The following is a 21,028-nucleotide window of genomic DNA, read 5'->3' as shown; positions in this document are numbered from 1 at the left end:
GAAGGGACATTACTCGTAACAGCCGCTGGTGACGCTACCATCGAACCCAGAAATTCAAGCCAAGTTCAGCAAGGGTGGAAACTGACTTTAGTAGTCAGTTAAATCATTTGCCTTAGGAAGATGGCATTGTTTTTTATATCAAATTTTCCAGGGTGTCTGAGCTGCAACAATTCACTGAGCAGAGTTGCATCTCTTAGGCACACCTGAAACCTACAATTATGTTTATCAGCACTACACCTGTGTTCATTGGTTTCACAAAAGTGGCAAATGTCCAAAACATGCATCTCTTTGGCTTTTCCCCCACATTAAGCTGACACATTGTGAAATAACTAAAATACTAAAATATTGTTCAGAGCAGTGTTAAACACAACTCATTCACTTAAAGTTTCCAGTCTTAAAAAATGTGCTTTCTTTCAAGACGTTGAAATATATTCGTCCTAATTTTGTTTTCAAAAAGCTAATTCTAATGAACTTGTCAATCTTGAACTCATTAATTTTGCAAGTACATACGTACACATTTGGGAACAGTCTCTGAGAATTCTTTTTTTTTTTGGCAGCATCCTCTACAACCATTCAAGTCGAATATCAATCTTTAATCTACTAAACCATTTACTGCATTGTAGTTTCTGAGATGTTCATAAATATCGTTTTTTGTTCTTTCTTTTGAACAAAATGTCACACAAAAAATAAAAAATTAAGTTGTCTTCAAATAAACACAATGGTGTTGATAAGCATGCTATATATCAGTTCATGTGCCTACTCAGCCAGTGTTTAAAGAAGCAAGGATTGACAGCAGGACACACATGTCATGACTTCAGCTGACATGGCTCACATCAAGTAACCCAAAAATGTATGTTTTGCACAGCATAAACATGATCTTGAAGATATGTACATGGACCAAATGGTTTGTGAACTCGAGATGATTTCACAATCTAGAAAAGGACCAAAATGTAATGTCAGATTAGACAGATTGTCAGATCATTTAATGTTGGGTTGATACAAAAGGTAACTGTATTCACTACTGATATAATAAAATTAGTAACAATGATTTGTTGGTCCAATACTGTGACCCTGTCTTGTTGATCAACTAGGTACCATGCCATGTTTTGCAATATCATGAGTTATTTTTGAAAAATGTACACACATCTCAAAAAGTTATGCTATTATAGGGAATGATTACTTTGGACAAGAAGCTACAGATCTGAATTGTTTCCCAAACACACAACACACTGTTTATCAACTTGGCTATCAACATGAATGTACAACTGACAATTGCCATAATAATTTAAGATGATCACAAGCCATGCATTTGTCATCTTCTTAATAATTATAAAGTTTTATGATCAAGTTATCAACTGCATAGCTGCTTTGATAACATGGAGTGAGCAAAAATGGCTAAGAGCTATCTGCTGGACACATTATTTGTAAATGACCTCATGCTACTCTTTTGTTCTTGAGTATCAGAGGAAGTACTTGAGTTTGCAGCACCATCCTGGTCTATTTGGTTAACAGAAAGGGCCTGTGACTGAAGCTGCAGTTCATGCTGAGATGAAGATTGATGTGATTGCTGTAGAGAGGGCTGCATGGTGTCTAGGTCTAGGTCAGACTGAGAGAAATACTGACTGTCGAGACTGCGAAGGATCTCTAATGTTGACTGCAGCTCCTCTTCATTTATTGTCTGAGTGGGCTGTAATGCCTGCATCAAGGTAAGTCTGCTTCGGTCACCGCCAGCACTATCACTGGCGGTATGAAGACCTCCAGCTGCTCCCTGTTTGCCTTGCAGAATACTCCCTAGGTCAATATTAGGGGCATTGCCCATATAGTTGACGTTTGGTAAATCAAAAGTAGCAAATGCTGTTGGTGCCAGCTGCCTAGGTTTATTGGTAGATAACAATGCATTGGATGGAATAGAAGGCACCAAATCTGTAGAGAATGTGCGCGGATATGCTGGACTTGCAGATGGTTTTATCACAGTTGTTGATGCTTTCAATCGTGCATTTGTACTTGACACAGGCATGCTTTGGCTTAATGATGAAAGTTTCTGTGCAGCAGTGCCATAATGATGGTGTGTTACATTAGCTTTACCATGAATTAAGTTATCATTTGCCTCAACAGTGGAATCTACTTGCAGGGGATCAGGCAATTTGGTCTCTTTTGATTCATTGGCAAGCGCACTATTACCATTTGAAAAGGTTTTAAGTTCTGAGGGCATTATGTTCACTGCAGACATTCTCTGGACGGATTGCCCTTTGTTGTTATTACCTTGTTCACTTTTATTCTCCTTTCCAGGAGGATTTAGACACTTTTCTCTAAGTAATGCAAGTTGATAAGAGAAGGGGTATTCACTAGTTGAGATGTGTCTTCCATCTGATCCTGTAGTAGTTCTATCTTGGGTGTCGGGACTGTTATCTGGTTTTAGCTTTAAATCATTTTCAGAAACACTAATTGACCGTGTAAGTGAAACATTCACAGGCTTACTCACATTGACACTTTTGACAACCTGTTTTTGAGCTTCTGTCTCTAAACAAGGATTTGCAACTGATGTCACCCCAGCGGTACCACTTGTGCCATTTTCCTCAAAGTTGATCCTGCCCAAGTGGTGTACAGCCTCTTCATAGCTTGGCAAACTCTTTGAATTGAGTAGTTTATGCAAAACTCCAGTTTTAGCACTTGACTCCTTGACATCTGTTGTGTTTGAAGATGACTTCATGTCCCTCTGCTTATGCTGGTTATTGGGTGTGTGATGGAAGAGGAGACTGGACTTGGGATCTCCATTATTATTTGATGTAAGCTGCATCAAAATACTACTACTGAATGTAACTGATGAAACTGTACTGGGTGAAGCTGCTACAGTCACCATGGGTTTGATGGGAGTCACCAGCTGTGGACTACTCAGTGTTGAACAGCCCGTTGTCAGTCCACCCTGAATTGGGATAAAAGAATTTGGAGAAGTGATGTTCTCACTCGGGCTTGTGTTGATACTATTATGGGATGCCATTTGTGGCGACATAATAGAACTAGGTGTGGACCGTGCACTGTGAACTTGAGGTGATGCCAGTTGTATGGGACTTTGCACAACAACTGACTCATTAACTAAGCTCTGTGCTGAATCAGATCTCACAGAATTTGTACTTGTATTGCTGGCATTATTTGTCAAATTATCACTTGTTCCTACTGGAGGAATTGGTGTAGAATTCATCACAGGACTTGCATCAAAGCTATGGTAACCTGCATCTGACATGGGAGTATGGTTACTGAGACGGTCAATTGAATTTTGGCGTTGCCTTCCAGACGGTTGACGGACACAATTAGCAAAACTTATGGGAGTTGTCGATTTTTGAAGCAAGGGCTGTGGTGAATTTGAATCTATCACTCTGTTTGGGGGTGCTGGCATATCCAGTCCTTTTCCAAGTGTCATAAGAGATGTTTGGCACTGATTATTGGCTAAAAGTGGAGCAAACATTGGTAGAGAGGCACTCCTCTGTACTGTAGCAAACCTTGGCTTAGAACTAGTTAGCTCCTTTTGGCGTGGGGGTGGGGTGGATGGAACAGTAAATTGCTCGGTGGATCCACGGATACCTGCATCATCAGTTTCACATTCGCCTTGATTCTGAGGGTGATCTGTTTGTAGCAAGTGTCTCACTTTGTTGGATGTTCCAACAGTCTGTTTACTTTTCATTTGTTGATTCACAGGATCAACTGGCCCAGTCGAATTGTCTCTGGCAGCCATATTTTCTGTTATAAAATCTGCAACATCTGAAGGTAAATCTGAACTGTCTTCACACATATCAACAGTATTACTATTCACTTGCTGGGTATCCTTGTTCACCACTATCTGGGTGCTTACTTCAGAGGCCATCCTCTGACCTGAATTCTCAATATTCAGACAAACTTCCTTTGATTTGCTGACAGAACTTAACACTGATTTTTTACTATCAAACACAGGTCTTTGAAGTAATGACAAGAGGTTAACTGGTTGATTGTTTGGCATTGGGGTTGATTTGCTTGGAAATGCTACACATGATTTCACATCAGGCTTTTGCTGATGCTGAATGTATTGTTGCAGTATTTGTTCAACCCTTGATTTGTCTACTACTGACAATTGCTGAGTGACAGATTCTATCTCCTTGCTGCTTTTATGACCTTTACTAAGATAATTACTGACGCGCTGATCTAGCTGCAGTTTTTGCTGCAGAAGTTGTTTTTGTGTTGATCTCATTGACTTTGCACTGATGCCAATAGAAGCAGTCTGACTTGTGAGAAGATTTGGTTTTGAAAGAGAAGAAACAAGATCCTGGTCCACTGCCATGGGTGCACTGTCAAGCAAGGCATCACTCTCCAGACTCTCCACACTCAACTTGCCACCAGATGCACGACTCTCACAGCCACATGACACTGCCTCAGCTTGAACCAACACAGACACTGTCTTTGAGTTTGGATCAACTGTTCGTGCTGTCTGCGTTTCACCAGGAGGAAGAAACACTTCATCTTCTTCATTTCTTACGTCGGTAGAATTCATTCTTTTGGTTTTACTTTCCACATCTCTGTCACTGGACTTGCGTTTTCTTCCTGATGGTGTGTCAGTGTCTCTTGAAATGATCATGTCCTGAGATTCATCAGATTTTTGTATATCACTGTCAGTGATATTGCCATTATCAGATAAATCTGAATTGTCCTGTGAGTTGCTGTCCAATTGTCTACTACCTTGAAATTGCATTTCTTCTTGTTTTGCTAGCAACAAAGTTAATGGAACTGAGGATGGCATTGGTGCTGTCACATTTGGGGGGAACTGAGTGTTGCTCATAATGTCAAATGCTCCCTGGGATACTGTAATTGATTGACTATTTACTTTTGATGTTCCTGCTTTTGGGGATCCAACAATAATGAAAACTTCATTTGAATTTGAACAATTCCCTGCAGGTAGTGGCAATTTAAGGACATCTGACGAAACCGAGGAAACAGGTCCAGAGACATTCATGCCTTGAGGTAAAGGACTGCTTTGCAACTGAACATTGCTTGCCAATTGAGTCAAAATTTCTTGAGCTTCACGGGCACGTTTTTCTTTCAGAATAGCCGAAACAGGTCTGCTGTCATATGCAGGACCATCACCGTTTGCATTCTTGTGGTCTTTGAGGATCGATGATACAGTCTTTGTTGGTGTTATTTTAGGGCGTATTGGTGTAAAGCGACTTCGAGACTTCTTAGGTGTCTGAGGTGACGAAGGAACAGTACTTGTGCTACTTTCACCACAGACAATAACAGGTGAGTTGCTGGATTTGTTATCAGAACTTGTTTCTCTCTGAAGCATGTCCTTTAAATAGTTTGACTTCCCATTGGTCTTTGAATCAGTGTCAAACGATTCAGTTAGTAAAGTATGCTTGTCTTCTCCTGATTCCTCTAAGAAGTCTATCAAACCTGAATTAGGATGCGTTGTTGTGGAACAAAAATCCTTTCTTTGATTTGATACAGGTACAAAAGCACTGCGTGAAGGAGTTGTTGGCAAAGCAAAATGTCCATTTTCAGAATTTGTTTCAGAATTAGAGTTTAAAGGGTTTGACTTATGGTCTGTGTGAACATCTGTCTTCTGAACTGCTTTATCTGAAATATCTCCTAACTGGCTAGCAGGCCTTACAGCTGGCTTTTTGACAACATGGTATTGGCCATTATCACTCTGCCTTCCATTAACACTACCACTGTCAGCCTGAACATCCATATCACTGTGGCCATTACAATGGTTGTCTATGCTAGCCTCCACACCAGACTTTCTGTCTTGTTGCTTTATCATTTCCTGCAGAGTGTGGGGGCTTGTCTTGAGACAGTTGTCCCCGGCTCCTGGAGACTGCAGAAGCTTGGTTATATTGCGAGCAGCACTTTTTGCAGCTAACTGAAATGGTGATGGTGAATGACCAAGAGATTGTGAACGAAGGTGATCATTCTCACGTTCATTCTCAGATCGCTGTTGTTGTAGTCTTCGCTTCTGTTCCTTAATAAGTTCTCTCTCTTGCAACTTCCGTTGGAGCTGAAGCTGAGTCTCCTTGTGTTTGTTGCCACCAGACGTGCATGTAAACAGGCTTGATACAGGAACTGCAACACAAAAAAAACATAAAAATAGCAAGCAAACCTCAAAGCAAATTGATGTCAAACATTTCTTTAATCAAATACATGTTAACACAGTTTCTGCAAACAAAAACAGTAACTTATTTTATAGACATTTTAAAACTTTCCCGTTTGTGGCATTTTCCCTTTGATCATGGTTGTACAATAACAAGAGGGTGAGGACCCTTCCCTGTCATACAGTAAGTCACAATACACTTGTAAAGGGAGAACCCTTCCCTGTCATACAGTAAGTCACAATACACTTGTAAAGGGAGAACCCTTCCCTTTCATACAGTCACTGCCCATACACCTGTAAAGTGAGACCCCTTCCCTGTCATACAGTCACTGCCCATACACCTGTAAAGTGAGACCCCTTCCCTGTCATACAGTCACTGCCCATACACCTGTAAAGGGAGAACCCTTCCCTGTCATACAGTCACTGCCCATACACCTGTAAAGTGAGAATCCTTCCCTGTCATACAGTAAGTCACAATACACTTGTAAAGGGAGAACCCTTCCCTTTCATATAGTCACTGCCCATACCCCTGTAAAGTGAGAACCCTTCCCTGTCATACAGTAACTCACCATACACTTGTAAAGGGAGAACCCTTCCCTTTCATACAGTCACTGCCCATACACCTGTAAAGTGAGAACCCTTCCCTGTCATACAGTCGCTGCCCATACACCTGTAAAGTGAGAACCCATCCCTGTCATACAGTAACTCACCATACACCTGTAAAGTGAGAACCCTTCCCTGTCATACAGTCACTGCCCATACCCCTGTAAAGTGAGAACCCTTCCCTGTCATACAGTAACTCACTATACACTTGTAAAGTGAGAACCTTTCCCTGTCATACAGTCACTGCCCATACACCTGTAAAGTGAGAACCCTTCCCTTTCATTTAGTCACTGCCCATACACCTGTAAAGTGAGAACCCTTCCCTGTCATACAGTAACTCACCATACACTTGTAAAGGGAGAACCCTTTCCTTTCATATAGTCACTGCCCATACCCCTGTAAAGTGAGAACCCTTCCCTGTCATACAGTAACTCACCATACACTTGTAAAGGGAGAACCCTTTCCTTTCATACAGTAACTGCCCATACACCTGTAAAGTGAGAACCCATCCCTGTCATACAGTAACTCACCATACACTTGTTAAGTGAGAACCATTCCCTGTCATACAGTCACTGCCCATACCCCTGTAAAGTGAGAACCCTTCCCTATCATACAGTCACTGCCCATACCCCTGTAAAGTGAGAATCCTTCCCTGTCATACAGTAACTCACCATACACCTGTAAAGTGAGAACCCTTCCCTGTCATACAGTCACTGCCCATACCCCTGTAAAGTGAGAACCCTTCCCTGTCATACAGTAACTCACTATACACTTGTAAAGTGAAAACCCTTCCTTGTCATACAGTCACTGCCCATACACCTGTAAAGTGAGAACCCTTCCCTGTCATACAGTAACTCACTATACACTTGTAAAGTGAGAACCTTTCCCTGTCATACAGTCACTGCCCATACACCTGTAAAGTGAGGATCCTTCCCTATCATACAGTAACTCACCATACACCTGTTAAGTAAGAACCCTTCCCTGTCATACAGTAACTCACCATACACCTGTGAAGTGAGAACCCTTCCCCATCATACAGTCACTGCCCATACACCTGTAAAGTGAGAACCCTTCCCTGTCATATAGTAACTCACCATACACCTGTAAAGTGAGAACCCTTCCCTGTCATACAGTAACTCACCATACACTTGTTAAGTGAGAACCATTCCCTGTCATACAGTCACTGCCCATACCCCTGTAAAGTGAGAACCCTTCCCTGTCATACAGTCACTGCCCATACCCCTGTAAAGTGAGAATCCTTCCCTGTCATACAGTAACTCACCATACACCTGTAAAGTGAGAACCCTTCCCTGTCATACAGTCACTGCCCATACCCCTGTAAAGTGAGAACCCTTCCCTATCATACAGTAACTCACTATACACTTGTAAAGTGAAAACCCTTCCTTGTCATACAGTCACTGCCCATACCCCTGTAAAGTGAGAACCCTTCCCTGTCATACAGTAACTCACTATACACTTGTAAAGTGAGAACCTTTCCCTGTCATACAGTCACTGCCCATACACCTGTAAAGTGAGGATCCTTCCCTGTCATACAGTAACTTACCATGCACCTGTAAAGTGAGGATCCTTCCCTGTCATACAGTAACTTACTATGCACCTGTAAAGTGAGGATCCTTCCTTGTCATACAGTCACTGCCCATTCACCTGTAAAGTGAGAACCCTTCCCTGCCGTACAGTCACTTCCCATACACCTGTAAAGTGAGGATCCTTCCCTGTCATACAGTCACTGCCCATATACTGGCTGTGTGGGGACCCTACCCTGTCATACAGTCACTGCCCAAACACTGGCTGTGTGAGGATCCTACCCTGTCATACAGTCACTGCCCATACACTGGCTGTGTGGGGACCCTACCCTGTCATACAGTCACTGCCCATACACTGGCTGTGTGGGGACCCTACCCTGTCATACAGTCACTGCCCATACACTGGCTGTGTGGGGACCCTACCCTGTCATACAGTCACTGCCCATACACTGGCTGTGTGAGGACCCTACCCTGTCATACAGTCACTGCCCATACACTGGCTGTGTGGGGACCCTACCCTGTCATACAGTCACTGCCGATACACTGGCTGTGTGGGGACCCTACCCTGTCATAGTCACTGCCGATACACTGGCTGTGTGAGGACCCTACCCTGTCATACAGTCACTGCCCATACACTGGCTGTGTGAGGACCCTACCCTGTCATACAGTCACTGCCCATACACTGGCTGTGTGGGGACCCTACCCTGTCATACAGTCACTGCCCATACACTGGCTGTGTGGGGACCCTACCCTGTCATACAGTCACTGTTATACACCTTCCCTTGTATACCAAAACGTATGTTAACAAAAATTGGTACTGGAACAGGTGCAATGCTGTTATTGGGCATGTTGAGAACCTATTTTACCTTTTGAATTATGAAGTCCTGCATCTTGCATGGCAGCTAACACAGTGAATGCTGCAGTTGATTTACTGTTGACATACAGATTCCCAACCAGAAACTCAGCCAATTCTCGTAAATTGTTGAAATTTGTTCCCAAAAGCTTATGTGCCCATTCACACACAAGCTGACGTGAAGCAGTGTAAACCTCGTCTTCCTCAGTCTTTTCTTCCTAAAACAAAAAGAGTAATGAGTTGATGACTTTAGATGTGTGCAAGACCTTGTAAAAAAGCATACCTTTCATCATTGTTTCCTCAATATGTTACTAGGTTGATAAATAGCTGGGCAAGCCCTCATGTTGTATGCAACTTCACTCAGATCCCACACTTCCACCTTGATAGAAACATCAAATGCAAATCCATTCTGATAAGGGGATAGCATCACTTCTGGATTTAGTGAAACATTTGATTATAAAAGAGTAGGATTTCTTTTGCTGATAGCCAAATGAATAACAAAGTCGAATGCATATCTGGAATACTGAACATTGACAGATGCATTTGTGCTCCACATTAGAAATTGATTATGAAGAAGCCTGTTACATCATATCCTTTAATGTTTATATTTGCAAATATTCAGGAAAATGAATGGGACAACCACATTTTACAATTACCTTAACTGTGACCTTGACAGAAATGTCATTGGCATACAATTAGGTAATATTTGTTACAAACATGCACGTATCAAACAATAGTTGTTGTTAATAATTCAAAGAATACTACTAAAAAGATAGTATTAGTATCCCCCACCTGAACCCTATGCTTGGCATCCAGGATACCTCACTTTTGTCAATATTTACAACCTCTCTGCAGAATACAGGGGGGGGGGGGGGGGGGGGGGGGGGAAAGAATAGTACTGGCTGTACTTGAGAATAATATTCTTTGAATTGATTTTGAATTTATAATTCTTTCAAATAGAAAACGTATTTCATCAGCACCAGAATACACCCAAGTGATCGGCGGGTTCTGCCATCTAGCAATACCAAAGATAGTTAACATAATTCTGAATATTACTGAAGAAAGATAAACCAAAATTTCCAGCAGTAAAGTCAACCGCTGTTTGATCCAGATATAAGCGTGTGTCCTTCCTTCACATCATGCCAAGGTTGGTCCACAGACGTCCTGTGCCAATCTGAATCCTGACTTATGTCACAGGCCATTGGTAGCACTATGACTAAATCCAATATCCAACAGTCTTTGACCCAAGTCATAACTAGGTTGATTGTTCTCCTTTGATCTGGGCGGGCGGTAAAATGCCAATCACAACCCATTTGAACGGTAGCATCACGCAATTCAAGGGTCCTTGGCTGTCTACGGCCCCATCCAATAGTGTCCTTGGTATAGTCAAAAGATCCAAAACCATCATGCAATGGCAGGGTGGCTCCCAGGTGACCACAAGCCCATTCAACAGTGCAGTGTAAAGATCGAAATGGCTCAAACACAGAAAGGTCATCACCCATATGGTGGCCGTAGTGAGCACCTTCATTCTATGATAGCAATCCTAAGGGCCTCACTTCTAGCAGGTGTCATGATGGTCGCCAGAAATCAAAAAGGTGAGGAAGGATCCAGTGGGTCAAACATAAGTGTGATAAAAAAAATATTTAAAAGGACTACTCTTTCATGATGACATCAGCACACACAAGTAGTGAGGTTATTTTTGACAGTGCATGCACAGGGTTCATGTGGGGGAAGCTATTGCAACTATGATGGATAGTTAGCAGTGAAGAGGACCACTGTTAAAAAATTTTGGATTTCATGACGTGTTGATTTTTATAACTCTTAGATTTGAAAAAAAATGAACTGTGTACTTCTTCCATGACCGTTGCCTCTCACAAACTGCCCTGTAAGCATCTCACAGTTGATGCACTGTCGTAATCCAATTGACATCAAGAAACAGCTAATAAAATAAACCTTTTCCTTCTTTGGCGTGATCTCCAGTTCTGGAAGAGATGGCGGCTGCACCTCAAGCTTCTTACGCAGACCACTGTAGCAATATGTGGGTAGAGTTAAGGATAAAACTTTTTATCTTAAAATAAGAATAAACAAAGAAGAAAAATCAAACATACTTTTCTACTCAAAAGTTTGCTCAGGATCAAGTTTTGATGATAGCAAAAAACATCCAACAATATAGATTGAAATATCCCTGTACACAATGATTGGGTGGCCCCTATTGGCCTCAAATTTCCTGATGAAAGGACAGAGGCATGCAGTAATGGGCATGATGTGCATAAGGTGCTGGAAAAAACCTGTGTCTGGATGTATCATGACACAATGGCTGCACATCATTATTAGAGTGTACAACAACTTTTTCTACGGAAGATTGCAACAACTGAATGCACTTATGCTCCCCCAATGGAGACATCGTTTGATGGACGAAGTATTTAGGCAGATGCATAGGGTCAACATCACGTTGCAAACATCTTTAGTGCCAGCTAAAGTGTGTCATCAGAACATGGAATCGATACGAGACGTTTGGATCCGCTACCATTTGACATGCCAGAGGTCGACATCCTTCCACCACACAGCGGGAAGATCGGTTTCATTGGCAGGCACGTTTAGATTGGGATGAAAATCACATCGGTTGGACATAAGAACTGGCCTCCAGTATTTTTGACTGATGAATCGAGATATTGCCTAGACTTCACAGACCATTGTGCCTGAGTGTGGCCTAGACAAGGATTTCAGTATTCCAACATAGCCGAACATAACCGCTGTGGAGGGGGCTCAATCGTGATTTGGCATGGGATCAGTAGAGCTGGAAGAACTGATGTCCATGTCCTTTATCGGGGCATGTGGACACATGTGCACTATAAGGAGGACATTCTGGGTGTATCAGAAAACGACATGCTGGTACAATCGGACCAGTCTTAATCCTCAAGGACGATAAGTTTGTTTGTTTTGTGTTCAATGCAATACAATATTACAGCTATATGACGTCTGACTGCAAATAATCAAGTCTAGACCAGGCAATCCAGTGATTGGTATCATTAGTACTGTTCCATGCAATTGGGATACAATGACATGCATCAACCAAGTCAGTAAGACTAACCAGATCCTGTTAGCCCCGTCTTACGAGGGTCATGGTGCTCATGTTTTCAATCACTGGATTGTCTGGTCCAGACTTGATTATTTACAGACCGCCGTCAAATATAGGTGGAACACTGCTTAATGCGGTGTTAAACAACAAACCAAGCAACCAACCTTATCATGCAATGGTCATTGATGCATACTTAGAGCAGGAGACCCTGTCTGCATGGAGCGGCCAGCCGTGTCACCAGAACTCCACTCTATCGATTGTTTACATTGTTTACGTTTCAGTTTAGGTAGGATACTCTCATTGTGACAGATGATCGGACTGATTATTGGCTACATGTTGCTTGTTGGCATGTTGTGGCACTTGACACCACTTTTGTTCAATAAACATGGCTTCACGCAAAATTGTCTTTGGACATTTCAACAGATGCACCCAATTTGATGTATTTATGTGGTATGGTGTCAATTACCTTGTTCTACTGTGAACAACTAAGCTTTCCTGAACTATATCATCAGCCTCATTTCAAAATTACATATCATCTCCACGTGTTTGTTTGAAAGTAGAAGTAACAATGCATCAGAAAGCTGACAATGAAATACATGTTTTACAAAAACCTGAACTCTGAACACTTTAGACCAAGACATTTCCAAAGCATGACCATCTCCTAATAAAGAAGGCATCTACTAGTTTAATTGAAATACATAACACTTTTTTGAGAAAATGTAACCACAAACTTAATCTTAACATATGGAGATATATACTGAGCAGCAACGCAAACAGATCCATTCATTTTAATTCATTTTTCTGACAGGTCAAACAGTCGTTAACAACTTTGAGGGCATGTGTTTGATTACCATATGAATGTTCGCTTAAAATATACATGCTCAACAAGGTACCCGTTCAAGTGCCAAAATGGCAGGTGCCTGCAGCCTCAAAAACGTCCACCAATAGTTTTTATGGCCTCCCGAGCAGCTATACAAGCATAACTTTTTTGAGTTGATGAGTGTCTGAAAGAAAGCCTAAGGAAGTTGGTTCCACTCCTGCACCATTGCAGCTTCGAGTTGCTGATGGATCTGTGACTACCTTTTGGTTGCTATTCAAGGTCAAATCTCATGTTGAGCGACGGAGAAGGTCATGACATGACATTCATAAAATTCTAGAGATGGGTATTGGAGGTTAGAAGTGTATCACAATATTTTAAAATGCACAAGGCCATATTGCAATATGTATCACAATATATTGTATAAGACTAAATCTTGAATTCAGAAGCAATTTGAACCATCATTGTATGAATTGAAGTTCATAATTGGAACAAAACAAGATGCTAGAAAAGCATAATGTTGACCAATTCCGTAAATATGCAGGAATGCACACTCAGGATGCATGCTACAGCTATCTGGCAAGTTCTTAATAAACACAAGAAAATAATTGCTATTTGAAATAATCCGATATAATAAGCACAAAAGAATGATATTGTGAAACGTATTGTGGAAAGAGTGAACCTCAATATACCGATAAACAGGTAATACCTCGCACCCTTATGAAATTCTGTATCAGAAACTACATGGAAACCCTAGTTGTGTGGGGATGAGCATTGTCGTGATGAAAGACTTGGGAGTTGAGGATAAGCCATGAACAGAAGTGTTACAAAACCTCAAAGAACTTTACCCCATTTGACCACTGCTGACCACTGCTGGAAGACGTGTGGAGGAGTCTTGTGGTCCAAACTAAATCCCCACACCATTACACTCCCTCTTCCTCATTTGTTGGTTTGCAAAACACAGAAACATAAGGACAGACTAGTGACTGAAGTTGCAGACTGCAGGCATGTTAAGTTTGGCTGTTTTAGTTTTGACCAGACAAGGGTGAACTAACACACTTGTCAGATACTGAAGTAACAAAGGGATATTTTGGGCCTTCTTATTTCACTAGTTTCTGTTGCATCAAAAGGAGCAGGATGGTGAAACTGTCCCTGGACCATCCCACCGAAAGCCTCTCCAAATGTTGCTGAAACCAATTCTTTTCGAAGTCAAGTATTGTTTCCATGGCAATAATATGTGAAAACCTACATTAAGTTTGATGATTTGATGAAAGATTGTGGCAGGCTAGTGTGGGCAAAAGATATGGTTTTCCAATTTTGCACATACTTTGATATTTCTTGCCCATGACAGCATTTTTTCACTTTGGTGACACTAACTATTATGTTGTAAAGGTTGAATCTAGGTAAAAAATGTATATGTATGGCTCCACTTCTGTCTACACCCATGCCAAATTTCAAATCCATTTTTGAAAAAGAAGGCCAAATGACAGCCATTAATGGGTTTCTAAATGTGGCGCGAGGCTACATTTGGGACCATTAACAAAAACAGTCAGCTCCATAGGCCTTGTAGTTGCAAATTCAGTAACACTAGAAAATGGGGTGTATGAAAGTAAAAGGTTGTAACTGGATCACAATAAAAAAATACAAAAAAGTATTCTATGTTATTCTGAAAGTCACATACTTGGTGCATATCAAACTGCATAATGATACATGCAGAAATGAGTTATGGCTCAATATGACATACATGTATTCAATATGACAACTGTGGTGGCCATGCTCAAAATTAGCTCAGAAGTCTGCGAGCACCATTTAGAGACACCATAGCCCTCAACATTTACACAAAGTTTCAGCGGCATGGGCCATAGTTACAGAGATGATATGGAGGGGGGGGATGGATGTCTACATGTCACAACGTTCACTTCACTTCCAGCGCTCCAGCCAGTTGAGCTAAGGGGCGGTCGGGTAGCCAAGTGGTTAAAGCGTTCGCTCGTCACGCCGAAGACCCGGGTTCGATTTCCGACATGGGTACAATTTGTGAAGCCCATTTCTGGTGTCCCCTGCCGTGATATTACTGAAATATTAAACATTTATTTCTTTAAATACTTGTGTTCACTTCAAAACATGCACAAATCTACAAATTCATGGGGAAGCTGGCTTCCGTAAATGGTTTGGGTGGTTCAGACACTTCTTTATTGGGTGATAGCTATTGTCACTGGGTCTGTCCCAGGCCTGTGATTAGATTGTTATTGTGCTCTGGTTCTGCCTGATCTCTTCAATCATGTGAATATCCTTGTCTTATCCATTAGCTGGCCAGTCAGTTTATTTCTCTGTTCATCTTCTGAGAGCACCTTCTCTTCAGTGTGTTACACAATTTCATGAAATTATAACATTACTTATCAAGGAAATTTGTGTTTGAGAAGAATATCAGTCTGCGATGCAAGCCACTAGTCCTGAGCCCGTGTCTAGTACAACAGCCTGTCGGAATAGTGAAACATCTCTTGTGGTAGCCTGATCAAACCGAGGTGTATGGATAAAACCCTTTGTCAAACAGGGAAACTAACATAGAGACTAGGCAAAATATTTTTTCAGAAACATTTGTCATCAGATGCACCTCACAATAGAGACTAACTGAATATTTCTAAAATAATGCAAACTCAATCCTTGTGTGTAAACATGCCACAGATCAATGCAATGGTTCTACAATTGTTTCACTAAAATATATTTGCAATCTGTGTTTAACTGGTGTCTTGTCTTTATTTGTTATTAGCACTAAATAAGTGAATATAGCGGAACCCTGTTTCACCAGAACCCAGATATCAGGAAACCTTGCCTACCAGACGATATTTATGTGAAACAAAATATATACTACCTAAGATAGTAAATGTATTCTGAAATCTTCCAATGACTTGCAATTACCAACAGTGTGCAAAATACACACAGCAGTGTCCCATAAACCGGATAGTGAATAATGTGTTTGTTTTGTAATTCATCCCCCGGCAACCAACATCAAAAGAGTGGGTATTGTATGATGACAGTATTAATTTAATCCTGTTATTACCCAATATGGTTTGAAAAAGTGTTCATTTTATATCTGGACTGTTTGTAATCTATTTTAATGAAAATTTCATTGAATGTTTTTCACATTGACTTCAGGGCACAGATGGGCAGATTGCACAAAGTCACGGTTATTTACAGCAACCACATGCACAATCCAAAGTTTGTTATCACTTTTTTGTTTACCTAAATTCGCTAAAGGGATACAATGTCTTTTTTCTTACTGCAAAAATATAAAAATCATAGGCATATCTTTGCCTCCATAGAATTTGGGTAGGGGAGTTAACTCTGGTAAGTTGAAAAGGGATTCAGCTATGTATATGGAAATCTTTTTTATCTGGAGGATATTTGAGAAAACGCAAGTTCCCGGATACTTAAATTTTGACTGTAGTGAAGTTCAAGGTGAAAACATAACACAGGAAATAATGCAAACAATGCCCATAATGATGTACCATTTTAGGCTAGCGTACTAAAGTCAGGGCAAGTAAACAGTTTTTGTAACTGGCCCACATGTATTGTTGGGTGTGTACGGTCGCAAGACTGTATCAAGCCTTGTAAACAGTCATTTGTACTCATCTAATTCATGCCAATGTGCTCTCATAATATTGTGACTGTGGGTTTAAAATGATTTTGAGTGGTAGGTTGACCTTTATCATCAACCTTTCTCTTTCAAAGGATATTTTGATTGTCCTCGCTGCCCAAGGCGACGTGGCTTGACATTTGGAAACACGCATTTCATGACCTTCCCAAAATCAGCTGGACAAAGGGGCTTCAGATTATGACTTTCACAGTACAGCCTGCAAAAGATAAGAAAAACATGAATCCCTGAAGTGTCAGTTCAAGATGGTGATCTTTGACATAATTTAAAGGATATTCTTTTGACTTAACATTAAGACCAGAATTTTTGGTCTTTTCTTTTCAACCTGCGCAGGAAAAATCCTGGAAAACCAATGACAAAGACGTGACAAAGAAATCTCCTCAGGTAACATGGTAATGTGATTTTCCTGAGCTTCATGAGATATCAGAATCTCTTATCTGTACAGATTGAACATATTTTCTCATCAAATGAAATTGACTTATGACCAAATAAACACAAACTATATACGAGGAGGTGATGTGTGTTGCTCTTGTCATTGCAGCAGCTTTGAATAGGTTTGGATCTCTCACAGACCAGAACACAGTCTTTCCTTGTGAATAATGTAGTATTGGTACCTGCCTTATTCACTGCTTTTTAGTCAATGTTACAGCATTTTGTGTATATATTGTTTATTGTGTAAATTCCTACAAACATACATATGTATATATTGTAGATGCATTGCACTTTTTGTATGTGTAAACATAAACATATGTATTTATGTTGTATGTGTGTATATATATATATATATATATCTGTATATATTGTTTGTTTGGTCAAAGTTACAGTATTTGTTTATATATATTGCTTACTGTACTTTCTCTCTTGTTTTATCACAAATTACCAAACCAGTATCTCGACTAATATCTACTTTTTGTAGGGGTGACTATTGAGGCATTTTTTACTATTGCGATACTATTGCGATAGTTTTCACTTGCAATTATAGCAGGCTTTAGCAGCATATATTTCAGCATTTTGACTGACACCATCAAAACAATTATAACTCTCTGATACTATTTGTAAAGAAAACAAGAAATGAAAAGAAAACAAGTTCAAATTGATCTCTCAAAAACATTTTAATACAAAATTTTACTTAAAGTAATTGGTAAAGTCTTAGGTTACTGCAGTGTTTTAGCACCAATGTGAATGAATGTGATTGACAACTGATTCCTGGACCAGTCGTGCTACTGAATCATATGTGACTATTACAAGCTCTCATATTGATACATCTGGGTGCTGTCTTGTCAAGTGGTCGGTCAGATTAGTAGTATTTCCTGAATACTTTAGAATTATCCGACAGATTCTACAACCTACGTTTTTCTTGTCTGTCTCGTTTTGCGTTTTGACAAAGCCAAAATGGTCCATACCCACTTTTTACCGGGCCTTATTGGCGACAATTTCAAACTGACACGTGGCATCCACCATCAATGTTGCCTAGCGACGAGTAGCTAAGGGACGTAACTCTAAATCAAGCAGACAAAGTAGTGCAATCCAAACAAAAGCATGACAGAGGTAAGGTGATCATAGGAGTTGTTTCTATGTTTTTTAAGAAGGTAACTGTACCAAACAAATTAACTATCGAAACTATCGATAGTCAGACAAACTATCGCCAATAATATCGATTGTTTCACGTTGCAATCAATAGTGTACTATCGTGAGACAAGCAATCACAATCATTCGATAGTTCGATGTATCGCTACACCACCAACTTTTTGTGTTGCATGTATTAATTATTGGTATGGTCTGTAGGTTTGCAGCAGCCAATCAGGCGCTGCACATTCAACGATCAAATCTGTAATTTTTTTAGCTTGATGGGTCGAAAATATCTCAACATTGTGTCAAATAGCAAGGTACATCACGAGTATACTTAACATGGTAACAGTGACAAGCGAGATGAAGCTAGTGACCTTGTATTAATACAGAACAAGCATGAAATACTCAGATCCCCCGCCAATATGACAGGTCGGGTGTGTGCAATGCACTAGCTCCTGTGAACTATGTTCACTGGGCCTTTTTGTAAATGGCCTAATTGCAGCACTAAAAATAAGTTATTGCTGGTGTTGTTTTTACATCTGTAGTTTATGTTACTGAATTTGTAATGAGTAAGGATGAGACATATCGACGAACAACTTCTTTATTACAATTAGGAGCGATGGTTTCGGTGTAGGTTCTAACACCATTATCAATACTAGTATCCATACTAGTATCGCAACCAAGGTTGTATTCTTACGACCGCTTACTCCATGTTTTGTTTGAACGAGCGAATGTCCATGATGGTGAATATACTGGTATATGGCGAAGACTTGAAGGCTGTGACAGAGAGACTTTATCATCTCACAGTGCTGCCTGGCATCGGACTTGCTACTCCAATGCTACCAACAGCGATCAAATACAGCGAGCACGAGACAGGACACAGAAAGGAATACTTGAGGATTCCACACCTTCAAAAAAGAGAGGCCGTAAAAGGAAAGGAACAGATCTCCATGAGGAAACATCCGCACCATTTACACGATCGTATACAATGCCACTGGTCTAGGACTTCTTTTGCCAGGAAGAGGACAGACAGACACTTTTTAATGTCAGGACCTTAAATGCTGGGGAAGATTTAAGATATGCCGTTGAAATTTCAAACAATCCTGCCTTAAAGACCAGACTTTATTCATCAATCTCTCCAAGTGATGCCCATTCCATTGATGTAAGATACCACAAAAACTGCTGGACTACAAATGAATTTCATGTTTTGCGCCAGGAAGCCCACAAAGAAAACAAGCGATCTGAATCTGGACATCAAAGTGCCTGTTTAACCGAACTTATTAATCTGGTATGTAGACAGACAGACAACAAGGCCTATCTGTCAATGGGAGATATTGAAGTTACATATATCAACATGCTGGGAGGTTTAGACTGCTTGTCTGACCATGTACCTACTTATTCCAGGCAGCGGCTGAAAGATAGGATACTTACAGAATTACCACCCGTCAGATCTGTTCTGCAAAAAGACCGAAGAAAACCGGCTGTTCTCTACTCCCCTGAAGCCTGCGAGAAAGAGATGGTGCATGCTGCAATTGAAAACGACCAGGGCATGGACAACATGAAGGTTATATACAAGTCAGCACAGCTTGTACGAAAGAGTATAGAAGCCTTTGACAGAGATGACAAAATCAACTATCCCCTATCTGTTACAAGTAATATTAATGACGTCCCAATCGAGCTGTACACTCTGATACGCTGGATGATGGTGGGAACTGTTGAAAACCTTCAGAATGAAGCAAAAGCCGCCGTTGTTGACAGAACAGTACTGACTGTATGCCAGAACATAATGTACGGTTTCAAGTCAAGAAGACAAGTTAAATATACACAGAAAAGAGAATGTGAAACATTCAGATCTCACAATGGAAGAGAAAATCCTCAAATAATAGGATTAGGCCTTACAGTCCACCATGACACAAGAAACAAGATGATCATGGATCTACTTCAGTGCACACAACTATTGCATTCCATACAGACGTTCTCTAATGTTGGAAACAGCTCTGGCCAATGCAGTTGTGAAGAACACCAGACAGTTCCAAGGGTTATATGTTCCACCATTTCTGAGGAAAGGTTCCTTTGTCTTTTTTGCTGTTGACAACACAGACTTTGATGAGGACACTCATGATGGCAAAGGCACCACACATGGGACTATTACTGCTGTATATCAGAGCACTGGAGCAACTGGACAGCAGATATCACCACCCCTTGAGATCACTGAAGCAAACAGTCTCTCTGTGGCTCCCTACCATACCAAGATGCTTCACTGTGAAAAACCAAATCCAAGAAACCATCCACATTCAAAAGACAAAGAATTTATAACCAACAAAGCAGGTATTGGAAAGTCCTATCTCTTGACACACTTTGGCTGGGTTGTTGCTTCCATGATAGCCAGAACAGATGATGAGAAAGAAGCTAGCATGATTCCTGGATGGGCTGGCTACATGTCTTTGTTGTCAGAGAGACAATCAACAACTAGAGTTGGTGCCCTACCACTCCTTCACAAGTAGCACATGAATTGGTCTACACTGCTCACTGTCATATTGCAAGCTAAGAAGTTGAAAGAACTAGCAGTTGGAAATGAACATCCTACAGTCATCACATTTGACATGGCCCTTTATGAGAAGGTAATCCAACTCCTAGATCCTAAGCCTGAACTGAAAGAAAACCTTTTTGGGCCACGACTGGGAGAACTGCATGTTGTCATGGTTGCGCTGAGAGCTTTAGGCACGTCCATAGAAAACTCTGGCATTGAAGATGCATGGATGGAAGCTGATGTCTTTGGCCCCACAACAACAAGACAGG

General features: G+C 40.8%; 1 protein-coding gene across 1 annotated transcript in view; it reads right to left on the bottom strand.

Annotated features, from left to right (window-relative positions):
- Window positions 1–978: 978 nt before the first annotated feature.
- The window catches only part of LOC139461033 (serine-rich adhesin for platelets-like), a 54,632-nt gene continuing 34,582 nt past the window's right edge, over window positions 979–21,028 (bottom strand). The window contains exons 5-8 of the mRNA XM_071242524.1: window positions 16,743–16,859; window positions 11,066–11,150; window positions 9,126–9,330; window positions 979–6,084 (exon numbers count right to left, since the gene is read on the bottom strand). Coding sequence (XP_071098625.1) covers window positions 1,403–6,084; window positions 9,126–9,330; window positions 11,066–11,150; window positions 16,743–16,859 — 5,089 coding nt within the window. The 3' untranslated portion in view covers window positions 979–1,402. The remainder of the gene's footprint in view (window positions 6,085–9,125; window positions 9,331–11,065; window positions 11,151–16,742; window positions 16,860–21,028) is intronic.

The sequence above is a fragment of the Haliotis cracherodii genome, unplaced genomic scaffold, assembly GCF_022045235.1.
Source record: "Haliotis cracherodii isolate W230 unplaced genomic scaffold, xgHalCrac1.p SCAF_14, whole genome shotgun sequence".
NCBI classification, from domain to species: Eukaryota; Metazoa; Mollusca; class Gastropoda; order Lepetellida; family Haliotidae; genus Haliotis; species Haliotis cracherodii.
The sequence above is the reverse complement of the archived record's forward strand: the minus strand, read 5'-3'. Positions and strand labels throughout refer to the sequence as shown.